Genomic DNA, 22,464 nt, shown 5'->3' on the forward strand with positions numbered 1-22,464 from the left:
GTAGGAATGTCTACACATAGTGTAAGCATTTGTAAATGTCTTTGTTCCTAGAGATGTCCACACATAGCATAAGCATTTGTAAATGTCTGTGTTTCTTCCTTCCCTTTAGCTCAGGTGTCTGTATCCTTAACATGGGTTTTGCCTCTACACTGCAACCGTGATGATTCTATGTTATTTGCATGTTTGGGGAACCAAACCCAAGGCCTTGTGCATGCTAGGCAAGCTAAGCTCATCCAGCTTACTTTGTAGCTGAGGCTAGCTTCCAACTCCCGGTCCTCCAGCCTCCACTCCTGCTGAGAAAATAGGCATGTGCCATCATTCCACCTGGATACTGCAGTTTTGAAATTATACAGTGTGTCCTGGAGTTTAGCTACCAAGTGTCTGTTCAATGCTTTGACCACCTGTTTCCTGGACAGAGAAGGAAGTTGCCTCTAATCACTCTCCAGCACCAGCTATGGATAGTCCTGTCCATCCATCCATCCATCCATCCATCCATCCATCCATCCGTCCGTCCATGCATCCACATCTGGCTGAGTATCTTGGAAGGGTTCTTGTCTCCAGTAAGACAAAGCTAATGGACAATATAGCCCTAATCTGTGGGAAGGCCCTTTCCCCCCACAGCCTTGCAGACATAATGAATTTTCAGGTTTCAAAAACTGTTTGCAGAAGCTTGGCTTTGCTTCTGCACAGTTCCTCTGTCCTGCCTCTCTAACACTGTTCCTACCTTTCATGGGTCTTGGCTTGATTCAGTTTGGCTCCTAGGGACTCTCAGAGGACCCTCTATCCTGTAGTCTTTTGCAGACTTGATGAATCCCTCTGTAGGCCAGTGGATAGTCTCACATGCTGCCTGGCCCCAGGTGAGGCCCTTTTAAGCATTTGCATTTATGATTTGTGATAACGTCAGCAGGCTTCCTTTCCTATGTGCAGCTCCTCTTATCTTCCCTACTTCCTCTCTAGTCTAATCTCCATCTGTACACCCACACCCGAACATCTCTGCTTATCGAATCCACGCTGTGTGTTCGGCTTCTCACCCATCAAGGATCCAGGGTTTTCAGTAAAAGTCATACTCTGGCAAATGCCTCTTGACTCCATTCCTAGGGACACGTGCTCAAGAATGAATTCCAGGGTGGATTTGGGTGTGGTGGCATCATTTCTGTCCTCTTAAGTCTTTCTAGTCATGGGGCTGGAGGTAGAGCTAGAGCCTGGAATGCTAGAGAGATGCCTTAAGCCGGCACAGCCCAGAAGAGCTTCCTGTGGCAACAGAAACCTTCTGTTTGTGTCACTACCATGTGCTTGGTCACACTGGGGACATGGTAAAAGGGACCGTGGAAAGGGGTCTTCACATTTATTTAATTTGGATTAACTTAGGTTTAAATAGCAGTAGCCATATCAGATATAGCCCAGCTCTAAGGCATACACGTTTAAGGACAAGAATAGGACAGTAAAAGCCTTTTAGTGGGGCCAAGTATGGTGGAATACACATGTCTTTAACCCAACACGTAAGAGTTGGAGGCTAGTGCATCTCTGTTTACTCAGGGCCAGCCTAACTTACATAGGGAGTTGCAGTACAGCTAGGGTTACATAGTGAGATCTTGTTCTCCAAAAAAGGAAAATAAAAATAATAAATAAATAAATAAATTAATTAATTAAAAAGGGGTCTCATGTAGCCTAGGCTGGCCTCAAACTCTCATGTAGCTGAAGACAATCTGAACTTCTGCCTCTACACATATGCATTGGCACGTGTGCCCTCCCAAACAAACAAAAACAAATAAAAACATTTAAAAAAAAAAGAGGAGCTATGTAAATTTCCATAGAAAGGCCATAAACTTAGTGGCTTAAGCAACACATTTCTCCACTTATAATTTGGAAGATCTGAAGTCTGAAATGGCTCTTGCAAGGTTAAAACCAGGGTGTGGCCAGGGCTGGTTCATCGTGAGGCTCTGAGAACATTCCTTTCTTTTCCATCTTGCTCAATTCGTGATTCCTCATCATGTGTCTTTTCCTGCCATTTCCTGTGTTCTTTCCTCTCAGGACTTGGTCTTCCTGTTAGAAGGGCCTTTTTGTTTAATGGTGGTGCTTAGGGTTGAACCCAGGACTTCCTAGGTGCTAGGCAAGCACTCTGCCTCTGTAATGCCTCCCAGGCCCACTTAAGACTCTTTTGCTTGCACTTAAGAACTTCCTGGAACTATTCCATGTAACTCTCCATCTCAGAATCCCTGACTTAACACACCCTTTGCAAGTCTTTTAAAAAAATTTAAAAAAGAAATAAAATAAAATATAGTCAAAAAAAAAAAAAAAGAAAGTCTTTTCTGCCATATAAGGTTCTGGTTAGGAAACTGAGTCAAGCTGGGTGTCAGGATGTACATCTATAACCCCAGCATTTAGGAGGTGGAGGTGGAATTGTAGGTTCAAGGGGGTTTCTTGGCTCTATAGTGAGTTTGAGAGGACATCCTGACCTACATGATACCCTGTCTCAGAAAAGAAAATGACTACATCTGGGATCTTTTTCTTTATCATTTTATAAGAACAATTTTGTCTTAGGCGGTGAGTGTACTGGGTCAGTGAACTCGGGTGGCAGCACTTGGCTGCTCATGTGAATGACCTGGTGTTTTAGAACAGTGGATCTCAAATTTGCTGTGTGTCAAAGTCACCTGGGTGGAAGGGAGGGGGGAGGTGTGGAAATGTCCCAGACAGGACTCCGAGCATCACTTCCTGTGTTTCTGGGCCCGTGAGTGCTTCCCTGATTTCCCAGGAGACTGATCTTCAGAGAAGTTTGAAGGTTTAAGAACTGTTGCAGCCTGAGGTGTGATCTGAGATTACCCGTGTGCCTGCAGAGCGAGGTGAAGAAGTGTGAACCCCAGGCTGCAGACAGGAAGTGAGGGCTGGGGAGGACTGAGGAGGGCCTTGTGCCTGCAGAAAAGCTACTACCTGAGCCACACCTGCCAGGCCTGAGAAGGTGTGGCTTCCACACACAGAAGCAGGGCCAAGGCTCTGAGCAGAGGAAGAGGCCTCCAGAGGTAAGCATGCCACCTCTGGGCACTTAGATGCTGTCTGGGACCAGAACTAGGGGCAATAAAAGCTGATTGGCCAAGAGGAAAATGACCAGGAGCGATCTGCTGGTGTTGGCAGTGTGGACTGAGGTGAAAGGGTAGAACGGTCTGCCTTCCTGGCTGCCACCAGACTAAGTGATAGCAAGGACAATGAGAAAAGGGGAGCGGGGGCGTGAGGTGAGAGATCCGAGAGAGTGTGAGCACCGCTCAGGTCGAACACTTCATGGATGCTCACTGATAGAGCTTGCTGGGAAGTCGGGCGCTGCAGGTGCAGGAATGAGGAGCTACATGCAGGGTGAGTAAGATCAGCCAGCTCCCTCATCTCCTAAGTATTTTCTGGGGCGGAGCAGCGTGGCGGCGTGGTAGAGTTAGGCAACTAGCAGGCTAACACAAATAAACAAGGAAAGCATTAGCTGGTGATGAGTGATCTGGAGAGTTCCATGAACAGGGGATTGGGAGTGGGTGGATGGCTTCTTTAGCTTGAGTACCTAGGGAAGGCCTCTCTGAGGAGGTGGTATTTAAGCTGCTGTCTAGAGGCCGGGAAGGACCTGGCCATGAGAAGAGATGGCAACGGCACTTCAGGTAGGGAGAGAACAATGCAAAAACAAGAGGCAGGATCAAACTTGCTCTGTCTGAGGACAGCAGGGACCGAAGGGTCTGATAGAACTTTCTGCAGTGATGAGAGTGTTCTCTAACTGCCTGGTGCCTTGTGCAGCTACTGGCCACACGTGACTGTGAGGTATTGGCAGGGTGGGCAGTAAGGCAGAGGAAACGATTCTTCTATTTTATTTGAGCTTGAAACAACTTAATTGTAACCGTTGGCAGCTGCACATGAACATTGGCCAGCACCTGGCGAGAAAGTCAGGGAAGCAAGAGATGAGGTCACTCCCCATTGCTTTGTGCATGATGCTAGATAATGTGAAGTTTAAAAGATTTACTTATTATTTTTATATTAAGTGTATGGGTGTTTTTTTTTCCTGTATGTTTGTATATGTTTCACATGCACGTCTGGTGCCAAGAAGGCCAGAAGAGGGCACTGGACTCCGTGGGTTTAGGATGGTTGTGAGTCACGGTGTGGGTGCTGGAGACCAGTGCTCTTAACTGCTGAGCTCTCTCTCCAGTCTCATAATATGAATTAAAAAAAAAAAGAGTTGTGCAAAGCCTTCAGATAGTTTTCTTTAGAGAGTTGGTATAATCTCATGTGTGTGTGTGTGTGTGTGTGTGTGTGTGTGTATGTGTGTGTGTGTGTGTGTATGTGTGACATTTGTTTAGTTGTTTGTTTGTTTATGGTGATGGGTCTACATTGTCCAGGCTGACCTTGAATTCCTGAGCTGAATTAATTCCTGATTTATACCCATTGATACTCATGTGTCACTCTGCATGGTGCTCTCATTCTCTTTGTCTCTCTGTCTCTCTGTCTCTCTGTCTCTCTCTCTCTGTGTATGTGTGTGTGCAAGTATGTGTGCATAGGTGTGTGTGTGCATGCACATGCATGGGCTTGTGTAGGCCAAAGGTCAACACTGGGTATCTTCCTCAGTCACTTGCAACCTGGACCTCACCAATTCAGCTGAACTGGCTAAGGCCCATACTCCAGGGATTTGTCTATCTCAGTCAGCCAGGGCTTGGGTGACAGCTGATTATCACTGCTAAGCTTTTGTGTGGGTTCTGTGTGTCTCAGGTTGACCTTGAACTTCTGATACTCCCTCTCCTACCTCCCAAGTGCTGCAATTACAAGTGTGGTCCACCATGGCTGATACATGGTAAGCGAGCCCTCTACCAACCGTGCCACAGTAAGCGAAGAGAACAAGTTTCTTGTTGGATTTGTTAGATTTCCCCTGAGCATCAATGTAGGGATGACAAAAAGCCAGGTAACCATGGGAAAGACTTGGGATTAGAGTTTAGGATCATCAGGGAATTGAAAAGGTGTTAAATTATGAGTCAGGGTCAGGTCACCAAAGAAAGTAAGTCTGTAGAAAAGGAGAAGAGAGGCCAGGGATACTATGACCATTAAGATTGAGCCTAGGGCAGCCGGGCAGTGGTGGTACACGCCTTTAATCCCAGAACTTGGGAGGCAGAGGCAGGCAGATTTTTGAGTTTGAGGCCAGCCTGGTCTACAGAAACCCTGTTTCGAAAAAAAAAAAAAAAAAAGATTGAGCCTAGAGGAAAGATCTAGAAAGACACTGTGGAGGCCAGAAGTCATGGTGTCCAATCTGAGGGGAACACTGAATGCTACTGACTGGTCCAGTCCATGACTGTAGGAAAAGCAAGTACCCTTTGGTTTTTGAGGACATGAAAGCCATTGGTGGCATAAAGGAGAGTTTTTGGGGACTCTGTAAGAGAGACTTGGAGATAAGGAAGTGGAAATTATGACTGGCTCATAATATTGTCAGTGAAAAATGTTTGCTATTGAAAAACTAAAGAATAAGGCAGGATCTGAAAGCTTGGTGGTGACAGGTAGACTGTTTTGAAGTATGGGCGTTGTAGGCTGATTGGGAGAGCAGGTAGGGTGCTTTTGTTGGTAGACTGCATTTTCTTTCCCGGGATGTGTGTGTGCATGATGTGGGTAGGATGGAATTTGTGTGGGTGGTTAAGGAGCAGTCACTCCGATGATGGCTCCCGTCTTTGTAACTGAAGTGTGAGGCAACGCCATCATCAGAGAAATACGTGATTGTTTTTAAATACGGAAAACAAACCCACTGGGTGACCCTAATAGGGGACTGGGCTGATTGAACTAGTCTCCAACTTCAGTATGCAAATGCATCACTGGGGGATTGATTAACAGGCATTTCCTGAGGTGAGCCTGCTGAGCTCTGGACCCCACTCTGAGCATCAAGATTCCACAGTACTTCATCAATGGGGAAGCTTAGGAAGACATACCATTTCCCACCTGGAATTGACCATTTACCTCAGAACTTGCCCATTGCATTGACGTGTAGAGTGAGGAGAAATGCTGTCTATTTGAGATTGCGGCCTTCTAGTCACATGTCTCCTCTCAGACATAGCTGGGGAGCGTAAATGGAAAACACAACTGAAACAGAACAATAGCAAATAAATAAAACCTGGAGCCTGGATATTTCAATGGTAATTGAGATTCTGAATTAATTTAGTGTGGGTGGTGTTCTACTTTTTCAAAGCTCCCCTGGTCATTCTGATATTAACTCAAGCATGAGAAGCACCTGTGCAAAATACCAGGTCAAGGGAATGACCATGGGAGGAGGTTGCAAAGATGAGGTGGAGGCAGGGTTACCCAGTGATGTGTGGGCTCTGGTCTGTATAAACCATTTGAGTCACTCAAAATGAACAGTTGAAGGCCATTCGAGTTGCTTAATCTTTCATAGACCAACAAAAGAAATGCCAAGCCACTTGGCAAGAGCAGTGTGCCCTTTACAAACTTTGAAGTGACCTCATTGTACCCAAAGCCAGAGTTTCTTGGGACATCTGGTCTACCCTAAGTATACACTCCATGAGGGAAGGTGGTTACTCAGATGTTTCTGTCAGTACTGGTCTTCCTAGAAAGATTCAATAAAGGCTATCAGAAGTTGAAGCAACTTAAGCCACCCAACTGGGTCAAGAGCAAGAAGACTGAAAATACTGAGAGCCCTGCTTAGACAATAGGCCCATCCAGTTGTCAAAACTCATGATAGCCTAAAGGTCAAGAGTAAAGCATCCTTTCAGGAAATGTGAGGAGGAATCTGGGAGAGTCAGTGTGACAGTGCACAGAAGGTGTGGTGTATCTGCTGGCACTTGGCTCAGCAGCAAAAGCAAAAATGTGTGAGGTAGAGTGTTTAATTGGCTCTCATAAATGAAAAGCCAGCAGGTTTGTGTCTGGAGGCTTTGATGCTCATGGAGTTGTGTTATGTGACCTCACAGAACTCCCCCAGGGAAACCTGTCTCCTGGTGTTCATTTCTCTGTCTAGTTCCATTCCCTTGTTCTTGATGACTCCTTTCTAGTTACAGAAGCAGTGGACTGTCACATGAGAATAGGCCACAGGACGACCTTGACTTTGAACTTGCTCTTTGCAAACCCATCCTGAGGGACACTATTTACCATGCTGTGAGATGCTTGTATGGCAGGGAGCCAGGTTCCCTGCTATGCTTAGTTCTGTGATAAGCCAATGACTGTGCTTGAGACCAGAGTCCTCATGTGGGGCCTGTGAGAGAGTCTGAGTGAAGCTCAAGGTTTTAAAAAACTGGACCCAGGAAACCAGTGTCCAGAAACTAAAGCAAAACAATTATTATTTTAAAGGACCACATTTGGGGCCTATTTATTATGTAATAATAAATAACTACAGGAGAAGAAAAGTTTTCATCTCCAAGCTTTTTTTCTTGAGTATATGTGTTTGGTAGACTTGTACGTTCATTTCACATGTGTGTGAGTGTATGTGTACAAATGTACATGTGTACACATGTGTCTCTGGAGTTTAGAGATTGACATTGGGCATCTTCCTCAGGTACCCTCCCTCCACTTGAATTTTTGAGGCAAGGTCTCTTTGTGAACTCAGAGCTTCACCATTTGGATACTGGAGGTAGCCAGTTTGTTGTGGGACCCCCTGTCTCTTCCTCCCTAGTGCTGGGATTGCAGGTGACTGTAAGTCTGCTCAGCGTGGACATGGATTCTGGGGCTCCAAGTTCTGTTCACAATGCTTGTACAGCCGGTGATCCATCGACTGCACCATCTCTTCAGCCTGGCTTTACCTTCCTTGGCACCAGCTCCATTCTCTAGCTTAGTAACCTCTTCATAATGATTTCAGAGGTGACAGCAATATTTTTCAAAAAGGAAAATCACTCAGCAACTTTCAAATGATGAACAGCCCCCTTCTCTCACAGAATGAGAAAAAGACCGTGGGTAACACCCATTGAAAAAAATCAGCGTCCATTGACTCCAGAGAAAGGACTATGGGCACTCGTGAGATATGGTAGGGATGAAATCCTCGATTTTCAGCCATTAGTGGAATGAGATATGAGAGATCCATCTGGCCCTCAGTCAGAAAGAGGAAGTGGTGTGGTTAGCATAGCAGAAGTACATGGAGAAGTCTTGAGATATGGAGGCAGAAGCTTCAAGTTGACCAGTAGGAGCCAGTGTTTAACTGTGGGACACTACTTGAACACATATCCATACAAAGACATTAAGAAGGGAGAATGATGGCAAGGAAACCCAGGCAGGCAACTATTGACCATTCTTTTGGGTAGATAGCATTAGGCTTTAAGCTTCTGTGATAAGTAGGATAATAGCAAGTTGGGCTAGACATATCAACTACAAACAGTCAGTGTTGAAAGGAACCATAGTCATTGCTCATTTCAACTCCCTGTTAAATGTGAATAAATCCATCAAGTCTTTTTTTAACCCAAAGTTCCCATTTCCCTTTCCTAAGTCTTTAGAACTCTCCACATGGAAAGGAAGAGATGGATTTCACCTCTTTTATTTCCTGCCTCTCTTTTCATTCCTGGGTAGATGGAGAGAGAGAGAGACAGAATGAAGGAGTTGGTACTAAGGAGCTAGACAAAAGAGCTACAACATTTTTGAGATTCAGCAGGAAAATAGAGATGCCTGTCCCTTAACTGTACCCATTATATACCTTGAAGTGGGAAATGAAGGCTGACTTGGTCCCTCTGCATTTGGAAGTAATTTAACTTACTGTTTGAGGATGCATTAGGTTGGCAAGAGTGTAACTTTGGGAAGGTAGAATTTTCAGAGAGCACCAGGGACTGGTACACTGAAGTGGTGACCCAGGGCAACTAATCTTGCAAAGTGATGGGGATTTTGCTTCCTTTTACACGAAGGGCCCTGCCTGTAGATGTGTTAGCATTGTTCTGACTGGCTCTGCTCCACCTGGCATGAAGTTCTTTCCCATTGTACTACTTATCTCTGTCAATTGCATAGAGGGTCTTAAAAAGACGCATTTCACTCCTTACTTCAGAAATTCCAGTGCAAGGATAGGAAGCTGACCTCTGCCTCAGCCACGTCAGAACACTGGAAAGACATCTCTTAATACTGGAAAGACACCTCACATCTCTTAATACTGTGACCATCTTTAAGCTTTACACCAGCTAGTAGAAAGGTTTGCAAGTCCCTGCCTACGTGGAGTGTTTTCAGCTGAAGCTGCTTGCTTCAGCATTTATTCTGGGAGCCCAGGAGGGCCATATGGAACCCTTTCTTGAGATCCCTAGGAATGCACTCCAGCATGTATGCACTCCAGATCTGCACTGGGCCAGTGGACCCAGCTGTATTTGGTAAGCAAGGGCGTGGCTAAGAGAGGAGCTGGAAGGGTGTGTCTCTGCTCTTTGCACGTTCTGATGATTCACACAATCCTGCTGGCTGTTCCACAAAATGAGAAGATGGAACTTGGAGAAGGTCCTGGAACTGGTTAAAGTGAGTATCAGGCAGGTATTCCTCGCTCCCGTGCCCGTAGCCACCACTTTGTCTCTTGGGTCAGGATTTTAGTTATATTCAGAAGGCAGTGTCTGGTGCTGGGGCTGTGCCCAGCTTCCAAAGCCCTGAGCAGATCTACTGTTATGCCTAAGGTACAACCTTCCTCTGCCACCTCAGCCACTGGGATGAGAAGCTCTGGTTCACTATTAGCAAAGGAAGGATCCTTTCTGCTTGGTTCCTAGACCACCCTAGTCCTCCTCATCACTGCACTTTCTCCTGTGAGGCTCATTCTCTGTGGTGAGTGTAGAGTCAACATCTAGGCAAAAGTCACAGAATGAAGACAAAGGCAACCACACTTCTGCGTGGTTAGCTAAATCATCTCATCTGAGTTGAGGAAGCCACCTCGAGAGTTCTTCAGGATGATGCCAAGGGACTTCAAGTTGAATTTGAGTCCAGCCTGGACTACATAGAGTCTGTTTCGAGAAGCCAGCTGATTGATCAACCCAACAAATGATCAACTAAAGGACCAGCCAAAATAGCAACAAGAAGCAGGTTTTCACTTGGATGAAGAAAGGAAGGCAGGGACAGCATGAAGTGAATCCGCACAGCCAAGAGCCCAAGAGTTTGTTAGCACCCCGAGTCCTCTTAGAACAAAGAGGTCCCAATGTCTATTAAGTCCCACCCTTGGCTTATGGTCAGGAGCTGCCAGGGGTGCCCTGGTATGCTTGTCTGGAGATTCAAGAGAAGTCATGGGTTCAATTCAGTGCTGAGAGTTCTGAGCCTATGGGCTGGTAAACTTCTGAGAGACAAGTCCTTCTGGAAGGGAACTGGGGTATGGGGAGGAGAATGAGACAGGAGTGGGTTGTCTTGGACGCATACTGGCAGCCTGGAGTGGACACTTGTTCAGTGTCACCTAGCTGATGAGACACATCAAGTCTGTTCTGCTTGCCCTGGATTTCGGAGTTGAGCTGCCGGTACTGCATCCTCCAAGTTTCTCCTCCTTCTCTGTCTGGGGGGTGGAGTGAGGGGTGGATGTGTGAGGCCTGTACCTGGCAAGGCCCCCAGTGACTGAGAAGAGGGACAGGTACCTCTGATGTCCCATCTTTCTTCGATTTTCAGTTCACAAAATGCAAAACTGAGATAGCATCTCTTAGACCTACTATTCTACTTAGCCAGGGTAACACAGGGAGATGCCCGTCTACAGATGAATATAAGTGGTCTTTAGAAAAGTGCTCATTGAATGACTTCCTGTGATGGCTAGGTTGTTTGTTTGTTTGTTTGTTTGTTTGTTTTTGACAACTTGACACAAGCTTTAGTCATCTGAGAAGAGGGAACCTCAGTCAAGAAAAAGCCTTCATCAGATTGGCCTGTAGGTAAATCTGTAGAGTGTCTTCTGGATTAATGGTCAATATGGAAGATCTTGGCACACTGTGGGCTGTGCCAAACCTAGACAGCTGGTCCTGGGGTTGTATTTAAAAAAAAAAAAAAAACAAGCTAAGTGAGCCATGAAAAACAATCTGGAAAACAGTTTTTCCCCAGTATCCACTTGAATTCCTGCCTCCAGGTTCTTTCTGTGAGTTTCTGCTATGACTTTCCCCAATGTTGGACTCTAAACTATAAGCTGAAATAAATCCCCTAAGTTGGTTTTGGTAAGTGTTTTATAACAACAACAGATAGGCAAAGTAATACACAGTGTTGCACAGTAATACACAGATACTCTGAGTCTAAAGAGATGACCATCAGCTACTTGGTCTGCCATTGTTGTGTGCAGCTTTGCTGAGGGATATTTAACCAGGGTCGGGGGTATCTGGAATGTTTTAGGGGATCAAAAATTGGGGCAATAATAGAAACATCATAGAACAGAAGGTGTTGGTCCAGAAAGAAGTGTGGCATTCCCAGAGACTGGTGAGGGAAAGCAGCCCAGGCCCTGAGACCAGGAGGAGCAGGGGCACAGAGATGTCCAAGGGGGATTTGGAAAATCCCTGAAAACATGCTTTCATTGCCTTGTGCTGAGCATGGAACTCAGGGCCTTGTAGTTGGGGGCCCACATTCAGCTCTTGTTCTCTGTTTAGAAAATAGCCTTCTGTCTGGCTGAGAAGAGCTGGGGTGAAAGAAGGAAGGGAGGGCGGGAGGGAGGGAAGGAGGGAGGGAGGGAGGGAGGGAGGGAGGGAGGGAGGGAGGAAGGAAGGAAGGAAGGAAGGAAGGAAGGAAGGAAGGAAGGAAGGAAGGAAAGAAGGTGAAGCCTCTGGTGGGTTCTTCTGTTCAGAACATCCTGCAAGATATAAGCAGAGCAAGAATGTTTTGGACTACACCGTCCAGTCCTCAAATAACATGGCTATAGGACTCACAGATCCCAAAAATGTTAGGATGGGCTTCTCTCTCCCCCTCCAGCCTCCCACCAACTTGAGGCAGCTCCAGAATGACAGGGACTAGCAACTCCAAACTGACATCCCTCCTGTCACAGGCCACCAGTCAATAAGCTCAATCCTGAATTAAGTCCTATTGAGTGTTGGGAATCGATCCCCATACCTGGCTGGGTGGTTATGCCAATGATTTGGCTGATGGGTCCTAGTTAAGGGTTTGGGAGCTCCTCAGAGTAAGATTGGGTGTCATTTCCATAAGAAGGATGCTGGGGGTTAAGCAAGGAAAAGCTATAGATTGACCCTGGTGCAGCAACATGTCACATTTCATGAAGGACCAGGGTGTTCAGTATGCTTTGCGGGACCTATTGTAGGTTAAGGAAGTGACCCTCCTCATGAACAGCAGAGGGTGTCTGGAGGCAGAGGGACCTAGTGAGTGGGAACTTAGAGAGATTCTGACAGTTGAATAGAGAGACTTGGGAAGTATTGATGGTAGGGAAGTTGATGAGACAAAATAAAACATGAGCATTGGATTAGGCTTTTAAGGCCTATATGTAAGGAGTGTGTATGTATTTACTTGTACATACATGCACATCGCAGGTGGTGGCTGGGGAAAATAATTTGCATGGAGACATGTGAAATTTGAACTGACAATGACCTATGACTATTACGGTCCATATTGTTTTTGAGACGCTGGGGCCTTTATCACAAGAAATCCACCGAGGAAACAGATAGATGTCTGAGACACTTCAGGGACCAGGGCTGAGATGGAGCCTCCAGGACAGTGTGATGAGTGGAAAAGTGTGAAGGTGAAGTGGACCAGGCAGAGAGTGGAGAGGCTTGGCTGAATCCTTCCTCCTGGAGGTGAAGGGACAGGGAATAGTCTGTGCAGAAGAGAAGGTGGGGCACATGATCAGTTGCCAAAGACAGGAGCAATGCCAGCTCCATTTGCCAGCATCGTGGGACTGCTCATTCAAAGAATCTATTTATTTATTTATTTATTTATTTATTTATTTATTTATTTATTTATTTATTTATAGTCAACCTCCATAAACCTGGCTTAAACAATCCCTATAGCCACATTGCTCAGTCATAGCAAAATGGAAACAACCTAGCCATCCAGGAGCAACTCAGTGAAGAAATAAATTGTCTTCTCTGCATACCATGAGAGTTTATTTTGTAAAGGAAAATATGGAAAATGAGCAACCAGAGGCGTGTGTGCAGCTACGCAGATCCATCTTCCAGAGTATCTTAGAGAAAGGAGCAAAAGGCAGAGCATATATGTTGATCCCAGTATCGTCACGTTATTACAAAGCTTAAAACATGCAAAATTAAGAAGCTCTGTGTCCAGAGAATAGGCTCATAAGTGGCTAAACTGTAAAGAAAAACAAGGAAGTGTTTTTTAGCATAGTTCTGGGGATGTAGATGGGTTGGATCAAGACTAGGTACTCTGATGGCTTTATGATGATTATAATCATTATACCAGAACCAGGCAAGGTAATGCACCCCCTTGTAATCCTAGAAACAAGAAAATCACAAGTTCAAGGCCAGGCAGGGCTATGAGAAACCGAATATCACTGCCACTCCCAAGCCCCTTCCTCCAAATAATTATACCTATTATGGGTATTTTATGGAAGTTGTGATTATATTGTCTAAAGAGAAAGCATAAAAATCAGAAAGACAGAGTCATTCCTCTATGTGGACAACTTTTTACACTGTGGGGTGTAATTCTACATGCTTTACTCCTCTGGCTATATCCAGCCTCCACAGTAACCTTGTAAAGAAGGCCCTATTCTCTTCCTCAATGACCGAAGAAACTGGGGGTTGGGGGCAGGCATGTGAAGCCAGAGAGAAGTAGTGCGTGTGACTCTGCTTGCTGGCCTGCTCTTCACCCCCATGTGAGGTTAGATTCTTCTGCTTCTGGCCACACACAGGTGCTGGATGATCTTGGGGAGGGGGCATGTAGCTGAGTGGTTAGGTCTGAAGCTCTGTTGACAGAAACCAAAGCTATAACATGAATCATGGTCCTCTGCTAGGTTGTCAGGTGAGTTTTTAGCAACCCCATTTTAAAGATCCAGGAAGCATCTCTTGGCTTACTTCAGGACAGGGGTAGGAGACTGGAGGAGTTGTCCTGGAACACTGACCTTACAAGCTCTTGGGTAAATGCTGTTACCTTACTATCTGGCAGCTGAGCCTGTGTCCTTCAGGAACAGGACACAGCTGTACATATAAGAGATGCCAGTTGTCAACCAGGTCCTTGGTAAGAAGCTAAGGCACTGGGTATTAGCTCTGCACCTTCAAGAGCTGGCAGAGTACTTGAGTACTACAAGGTGTGGTCATTGCCTTAGGATGGCAGTTGGCAGTCTGTTGGCCCTGGGTCCTGACTTCTTGTCTTCTGTCTAGGTCCATTTCTCTTGCTTGAAGAATCGATAGAGAGCAGAGTCACCTACCACCGACTGTTTAATGGGTCCTTTTGCCTATCACTCAGGCCACAAGTCAAGGACATTTTCTCACATTATGTAGTGATGTATATAATTTCCCTTAATTATAGTCTTTCTGTGAGGAATGGAGCCATACACTCTTTCGATGCAGTGGCCAAATATCACAGACTCCAATGGGAGGTGTGAACATCACACAAGGAAGACTGCAATAGAGAAGGAAAAGATCGCGTCCGTTGAGCAGTGAACCTGCAGGGAGAGACCAATGATGGTGTTACAGGTCCTGGGTCCCTGCACCTCTTCCTTTAACCAACCATCCATTCAGTGTGCAAGCACTTGCGTGCGCCCAACATGCACTCAGAGAGGGTTGATGACAACTTGTAGGTGCTGTTTCTTTCCGTCCTGTAGGTTGGAGAAGTGAAATTCAAGTCACCAGACTTAGTGGCAAGCACCTTTACCCACTGTGCCATCTTACCTGCCCCAATTTCTCTCCTCTTGCTTTTTCATCTGTTCCCCTATAGAAGCCTCTGGGGACCCCATAGACATGGAATTTTACCCCAAGGAAAGAGCAAGGCCATTGGAGTCAGAATGTCACATAATGTTTAGGCTTCTCAACTGATGTAAATTCATGTAATACAAAATTAACTATTTTAAGGTTTACACTTGGGATTCACAACACCATGTGTAACTATCACCTCCTGCTAATTAAAAAAAAAAAGGTTTTTGTCTCTTAGGAGGAAGCCCTATCACCAATAATCCAGCCACTTTCTTTTCTCCAAGCCTTTAACAACTGCCTATCTGATCTACTGTCTGTTGATTTGCCTATTGAGACACACCTCTCAAATGGGCTTAGAAAAATCAGTGTGGCTGGTGGGTAGAGGAGGAATAGGAGAAAGACCACCATGAGGATACGGATAGCCATCAGGGTCCTGATACTCGCTGTAGGTCACAGGGAGAGTCTCCTATTCTATGGACTTATATAGAATAGGTAGAAGAGAGTGAGGGGCCTTGGGGTTGTGATCTGTCACCTTGTCACATTGCTACCTCTGAGAAGCCCTGAGGTAAGGAAGCCTGCCTTGGCTTAAGTGTTTCAGAGTCTAGTGTTAGGAAGTGAGGCTCAGAGGGAGGGTTTTCCCCTGGGGAACAGAGCCCTCGTGAATAGATTAATGCTCTTCACAAGAGACTGGAACAGGCAAAAGACAATGACAACGCCTGTTTGACTTGGTAAAATCTGCGTTAGAGCATTGCACTCTTTTTTCTGAGTGCTTTTCTGCTTGTCCAGGTGTTCCCAGGTTCATACTGATGTGTGCCAATCTAGGCAGGGCTGGAATTCAGACCTGTGTCCTGAGGTTGCTATGGTATTATTTTAACACACTGACCTAATCACCTCTGGGCCCTCTACATCCTGTCTAAACACTGGGAGTGCCGACAGGCTTTGAGATTACACAGTTGATGGTCTGAATCCTTTGGTAAATGTCTGTCCCAGAGGGGCAGTGGCTGTCCGTGTGGTTGTTTAACCGGATGTTTCTTGTCTGCATTAGGCCCTGAGAGGCCCGCGCAGGGTGCAGGTAGAGCAAGTGTGGCTGAGTTTGAAAGTGGATTTGTATGCCTCGGCAAATGGAATCTTCCGGAAAGTCAGCTCATTGGGGGTATTGCCCAGAGGAGTCACGTGTGAGGAACCTTCCTCTTCTCATCTGAGTTTAGGGCTCAGCAAATCTCATCTGTGATGCTGTGCAGTAAGCAGGCTTTCTGTCGGTTGTACTTGTTATTTTTGATAACTCCGGTTCATCAGAGTCTCTTCTGTGTGTTAAGCAGGAAGCCCCTGGTTATCCCAGCCAAAGGCTCTCTTCTTCCTGTTTGTGCTGTGCGCCACTGAGCTGGCCCTTCATTTTCTATGCTATAAACCTAAAGGCCTCTATTTTTATTGTCAGCAAAAGGAATCCCACACGCATGGCTACAACACAAAACAAATCATGCTACAGACTCAGAGTGCCAGTTGCACCCTCGCAGCCCACTCCCCGCCTTGTAGCCACATGCCTGAGTTTATTTCAGTTCTTAGTAGCTAGGCCCACAGGACGTCAAATAAAACAGTTGCATGTTCTTTCCTGATTTATTACCATTGACACCACCCATTAGGTCCCTGTTGTGACAGACAAGGGGCTGGTTACTCATACAGTGTCCCAGGTGTGTGTCTCTCTCTCTGCCTCCCTTCCTCCCACCCCCTCCTCCCTGCTTTCCTTCTTTCTCTTCTAATGTTAGGATAGGAATAGTTGTATTCCTGAGCAGGTAGCTTAATTTGTCATTAGGACTCTGGGGACCAGACAGCAAGCTTGGGGCTCACTCGTTTTCACTTTCTGCAAAGTACCTTGCCAAATTCCAGCCTTGCCTCTTATATTAGAAGATAGGTCAGAAAAGGAAGAAGTCCCCACCTAAGAAGGCCTTGCCTTCTCTCTCCTCTCTCCTCTCCTCCTCTCCTCTCCTCTCCTCTCCTCTCCTCTCCTCTCCTCTCCTCTCCTCTCCTCTCCTCTCCTCTCCTCTCCTCTCTCCCTCTCTCCCTCTCTCCCTCTTTCCCCTCCCCTCCCCTCTCTCCCTCTTTCCCCTCCCCTCCCCTTTCTCTTCCTCTCCTCTCCTCTCCTCTCTTCTCCCCTCCTCTCCTCCTCTCTCCTCTCCTCCTCTCTCCTCTCCCTCCTCTCCTCTCCTCTCCCCCTCCCCTCCCCTCCCTTCCCCTCCTTTCCCTTCCCCTCCTTTCCCCCCCCTACCCCTCCCCTTTTTTCTGTCCTTTCACCCTCCCCCTCCCCCTCCCTTCCCCCCTCCCTTCTCTTTCCCTCCCTTCCTCCAGTCCCCCTCCCCCACTCCCTCTCTCCTCCCTCTTTTCCTTCCTTCCTGCCTTTTTGTTTTTCTTGTTATTTCTTCTAGCTCTGCACTCAAAGCAGCTGGATTCGGGGAATGTCAGCCTAGGAGGCTTACTCACCTCTAATTCTAATAGTCTCTGAGGAGCTATGGCTCAGTGAGAGTGACAAGAGTGACCTGCCCCCTACTTTCCAGTCTGCAAGGGGGACCTGTGAAGGTCACATCCCTTCCCTTCCCGCCTGGAAAGCACCGGGCCAGAAATAACCCGGTGTGGCAGCATGCCCTGTGTAATTAAAGATGATTTTTTTTTCTTCTTGCTAAAGACACAGGCTGAGATAGGGTTTACCTTGAGTCCATTCAGATTGCAGGGCTGGGCCTTGTAAAAGGATGCCCCGTAGTTAGTGCCTCCCTTAGCCCCCTTCAAGCCCAGGCCTGCAGATGCTTAATAAAAAGCATAGAGCCTCAGTCCATGGAAGTATACTTAGTTCCCTCCTGAATGTCTCATTGTCCTAGCTCGGAGCCCAAAGAATGGGAATTTTGGAGCCATGAATGGTTACCTGGCAACAGGTGGTCTGGAGTCTTGAACCCATCTTTCTAAGACTACTGAAGCCTGTCTCATTGGTGCCACCAACAGCCAGCAAGGTGCCAACTCTCTCCCTTTTATTTATCTCTATATTTGTAAAAGCAGCACAAGACCAGTCCTTTGTTTTATAGGGAGAACACCCCTCATTCGACAACCCTCCGCAAAAAATTTAAAAATGCGTCAACACCTGCAACTTTTTAAACCTATATGACTCCACAAAAGGAAAATTCTACATTGTGAAACTTTGTGTCGTGCCCAACATCATTGGAAATAGTATATAAATTTCCCTTCGGGATGTGTGATATGATGTATATGAAACAAAAATGAATGTCATGTTTGGGCTTGATTTGCATCCCCAAGCTATCATCTCACTGTGTGGTGGCAACTGGGCCCTGAGAAGCTAATCCAGAAGGTGCTGGCCCCAGGCATTGAGGTCTTGGATACTGATACTGATGAGATACGGATAGCCGCATCTTACAGAAGTTACAAATAGCACTCCATCGCACCCTGAAGGTGAGAGTACCATGGCTGGTCAGAATGAAGGGATGGGTCCCAGAGGCCTTCCTGGCTGTTCTCAGCACACAGTGCAGGCCTCCCTCCCTGTCCCCCTGCCAGTGAGTTCAAGACCTCCAAGAATAATGGCTTTTCCTCTTCGTTTTTTGGGGGGGAGTAGGGTGGGGAGAGGTAGAGTTCTTGGAGACCTCTGGGATTTTTGAACTCTGAAGGGCCTTAGAATTTAGCATTGCTTTCCTTTCTCTGTGATCAACAGGTCAGAAGTGTTAAAGCTCCGCGAGGAGCTGTGCAGTCTTTATTTCAAAGCTTGGTGGTCAAGCACTGGCTGTGTTCTGAGATTTAAGGCTCATGGATGGGTCTTTTATAATGAAGAGGACTGCAGACTGCTGCAGTACCCTGGACACAGGCAAAGGTCCTCTCTCGCTCTTTCTCTTCTTCCTCCTCCTCTTCCTCCTCTTCTTCCTCCTCTTCCTCTTCCTCCTCCTTCTCTTCTCCCTCTCCTCTCTACCCCTTTTCTCTTCCCTTTCTTCTTTCCTCCCCTCCATTCCTCTCCTCCTTCCCTCTTTCCTGGCTCCTTGTCCCTTGTAGACTAACTCCAGGATGCAAGCCTGTCTTCTGTGGCTGTGGCATGGTCCATAGGCAGCATAGACACCCAGAAAACTTGTCTGCCATGCCCCAGGAACTTACAAGCTCTGCTCATAATGGCTAAGCTAGTGCAGAGAACTCACCATATCCCAGTAGGAGCTGTTTTTGTGCTGTTTAGATAGTGTTGACTCAAAATCATCCAGGTCCACATCTCAATAGTGATTCCCAATGTGGTGATGGCTTCCTGTTCAGCTGAAGCCATGGGGGTGCTCTGAGTTGTCCTGCAGAGCCTGGGATGGCTTTGCTGTGAACATAGACAATGGGGTATCGCCTTACTTGACTTTAATGATGACTTCGCACCTATGCAAAGCAGAGAGCCTTCTTTTCCTACCAAGTAACTATTGAGAAGCAGAAGTGTCTGCTGAGGCCCAGCACAGGCCCTCTGAGAAACAGAGAATGTTCAGGAACTCAGAAGGGTTGGGACTCTACCATGCTGCAGCTCTGGGCTCCTCTTCCCCACTGTAGTGTTTTAAATTGTTTTGTTGTATTCATTCATTTCTGTGTGGGGAGGCAGGGAGAGAATGACATGAGGGAGATGGAGTGTGCCATGGTCAGAGGACCACTTGTGGGAGCTGGTTCTCTTTCTACTATGTGGGTGCAGAAATTTGGCAGAAACGACCTTGAACATGGTAGAGATCATCTATACCTGCTGAGCCACCTCACTGACTTTCTCTTCTGGGATTTTAACTCACTAGGATGTATGTCCAAGAGCTAGTGGCTCTATAAGGTCTACCCCAGGATTCCTTTTTGTTCCTTTCTGGGAATGTATATAACTGAACCCCAGTCAGTCAGAAATTGGCCTCAACCACAACGAGGGCCATCAATATTATTTCTTATGCATAGCACCCTTTGGGGTTGATTTGGTCAGGGGTGGAAATTGTGCAGCTACCTGAGTTCTCATTGACCTCAGCAGCTTGTAAGAGGCAGGTTTATTCTCTCCTTAGGCCCAATGCCATTTCTTACCCTACCTTTGGCCTTAAGCCTAGGGAACCCAAGACAAGCCTCAGTTCATAATGGGGCCTGGGCCAAATATTGGAACCTCTTTGCATAAAGGATAGAAGCAAAATCTGGCTCTTAGAGCCTCAGAGGGACCAGTGTAGATCCCACTTATCACCCCAGATGCTATCAATGCTGAATTCGTACACTCTAGAATGATTAGCTAATGACTTTGGACTTAGCTAATGCAATGCCAGAAATATGAGTCACTCCATTACAGGTGTAGACAACAGTGAGCAGGCTCTGTTGCCATGGTAACAGGAACACTGTCTTGGTCTCAAACCAGAAAGAATCTGCTTTCACATTTTAGTCCTCTGGAATGAGGATGTGTCCCACACTGTCCCACAGCTGTCCTCCCCAACGCTGTTCATCGTGCCATGGACTGTCGCTGTCACAGTCACCTGGACAGTTGTCCTATCATACCACACACAGCTGAGGTCCCCCTTCTTGCCACTCGCACCTCATCGTGCTCTGGATGCGCAATATGAAGTCTCAGTGACTGAATTTTTCTCCAGGCAGGGCAGGATGACAAGGTGACAAGAGCTGGGCTTTCAAAGTCTGACAGCTTTGGCTCAAGTTCCGACTCTGTCACATGTGAGGATGTCTTTCTTCCTCGGCTGCTGCCTCCTTCTGAATGAATGGGGGAATAGGTCCTATGTCACCAGGCTATTGGAAAGACTGAGGTCAAGTGTGTTCATGTGCTTGGCACATCTCTCAGGAAGTGGTAGTTCTCTTGAGTTCTGTCTCCCTGACGTTCCCCTGGGGAAGTCAAGTGTCCTGAGAGACAACTGTGCCTAAGACAGAAGCCTATGATTCTGAGCTCTCGGCCACGGGTCTGGTGAACCTTAGCTGGTTGGATGATGTGTCGGTGAGGCATTCTTGGAAAGGTAAACTTCAGGAGATGATTCTGCTTGACATCAGCAAGTGGGAGTTACTCTCCAGAAACTGGAGACTGGGGGCAGAGTCGGGGTACTGGGAGAACTACTCAGATAAAAACCAGGCGCTCAGCTGTGGAAGGCGAGACAGTGGGCGTGGCGGGACTGACAGCAAAGGCAGTGGTTAGGTTGGCTGACTGGCTGAACTCTGGGCATATCTTTTCTGACCCAGACTCATCGTTCAGAGGGTCTGCACAGAGCATCAGAGGCACAGGACACATGCCTTCCCTTTGGAACCCCCAGGGGCCCCTTTAGGCTAGTTGTGGGGTTGGGGCTGGCACCTGGAACCACAACCACAGAGAAATAGCCCATGGGGGAGAGGTAATTTTCCTAAAAAGGAATGAGGAACGTATCCTTGGCAGCAGCAGCAGCAGATGACTGTCAGATCTTGGAAGAGCGAACTGGACTTCTTTTCTGAGAGGGGGAGACTTGGATGAGATGAACTTATAAGACCATTCTGTTTCTAATAGGAGGAGTCTAGTTATTAAAGGGGACAACACCTTCTCTGGGGAGAGGTAAGAATTAACATTGTTAGCCACTTCTGTTTCTCCTCGTTCCCTTAAAACTTGCTACCCCCCAGGCATTGAAAGGTACATTTAATTTTTAGCAACATACTTATAGAAAATTAGAGACAGCAAATGTACCTGCTCCAAAACCTGCCACCTGTATCTTTAAGATCAACTCGACAGGGCTATAGTTTTCAAGAGAAGAAAGTTCATTTTGCATGTATAGATGGCTAAGCTGTGTGGCAGACGCATGCCTATGATCCTGGGACTTGGGAGGCTGAAACAGGAAGATCACGGATTTGAAGCTAGCCTGGGAAAAACTAAACACAGACATTAACACATATAGATGAACCAGTGGGCAAATATGCAGACCATCATAACCAGCATTTGAGAGATGGGACAGCCATCCCTCAGTACCACAGGGAACTGGTTGGGCTCCCCCAGGGTTCTAACATCCGATAATGCTCCAGTCCCTTAAACAAAACAGTATCATATCTTCATATAACTTAGGCACATCCGCCAGTCTAGTCTAAACCACCCAGGGAATATTTACAGAGAATGTAGCATAAGTGCTACATAAATCATTGTGGCACTGTAGCGTTCAGGGAATAATTACCAAAGTCTACGTGTTCAATACAAATGCAACTTATTTCCTGAATGTTTTCAGCCCTCTTCTGGCTGAGTCCTGAGTGACTTGCTCATGTCAGATGCTTTCCCAAGTTCTCATTTGCAGTCATTTTTACCTCTTCTGTTCCTACCTGTCTCCCAGGTCACTTTTTTGCCTAAAGATTACATTTGTCTGTTCTCGAATTTCATAGAAATGGGTCATGTAATTGAGTTTAGAGTCTTTTGTACTAGATGATGTCTAAAATTGATTCTGAGAATTTCCTATTGTTGGTAATTTTTTTTTAATTCTAAGTAGAGTCCCATTAGTTGAATTTACTTCAGACTGGTTATGTTTGCCAATTGATGAATACTTAGGTTCTTTATAGATTTTAGCTATTATGAATAAATCCTCTATGGACGTTTGTGTACCCGTCTATCAGACAGAGTTGAGCTCCTCTTCCACAAATACCTTGGCATGTGACTGCTAATGACACAGTAAGTATAAAAAGTTAACTTTGTGAGAAATGGCGAAAATGGTTTTGAAGAGTATCTGCCCTCCCCCACTCAATGTGCTGGACACATGTGGCCAAATAAAAACTTTTACTTATGATA

At 46.3% G+C, this 22,464-nt stretch overlaps 1 protein-coding gene across 6 annotated transcripts in view; it reads left to right on the plus strand.

Annotated features, from left to right (window-relative positions):
- Positions 1–22,464, plus strand: part of Gas7 (growth arrest specific 7) — a 235,736-nt gene that overhangs the window by 76,231 nt on the left and 137,041 nt on the right. The window contains exon 1 of one of the 6 annotated variants that reach the window (NM_008088.5): positions 3,511–3,632. The exons of 4 other annotated variants lie outside the window; for them this stretch is intronic. In NM_008088.5, coding sequence (NP_032114.2) covers positions 3,615–3,632 — 18 coding nt within the window. In that variant the 5' untranslated portion in view covers positions 3,511–3,614. Of the gene's footprint in view, positions 1–3,510; positions 3,633–18,016; positions 18,165–22,464 lie in introns of those variants that run through there. One more of the 6 variants, XM_017314262.1, reaches the window with a different exon arrangement.

The sequence above is a fragment of the Mus musculus genome, chromosome 11, assembly GCF_000001635.26.
Source record: "Mus musculus strain C57BL/6J chromosome 11, GRCm38.p6 C57BL/6J".
In the NCBI taxonomy this organism is placed as follows: domain Eukaryota; kingdom Metazoa; phylum Chordata; class Mammalia; order Rodentia; family Muridae; genus Mus; species Mus musculus.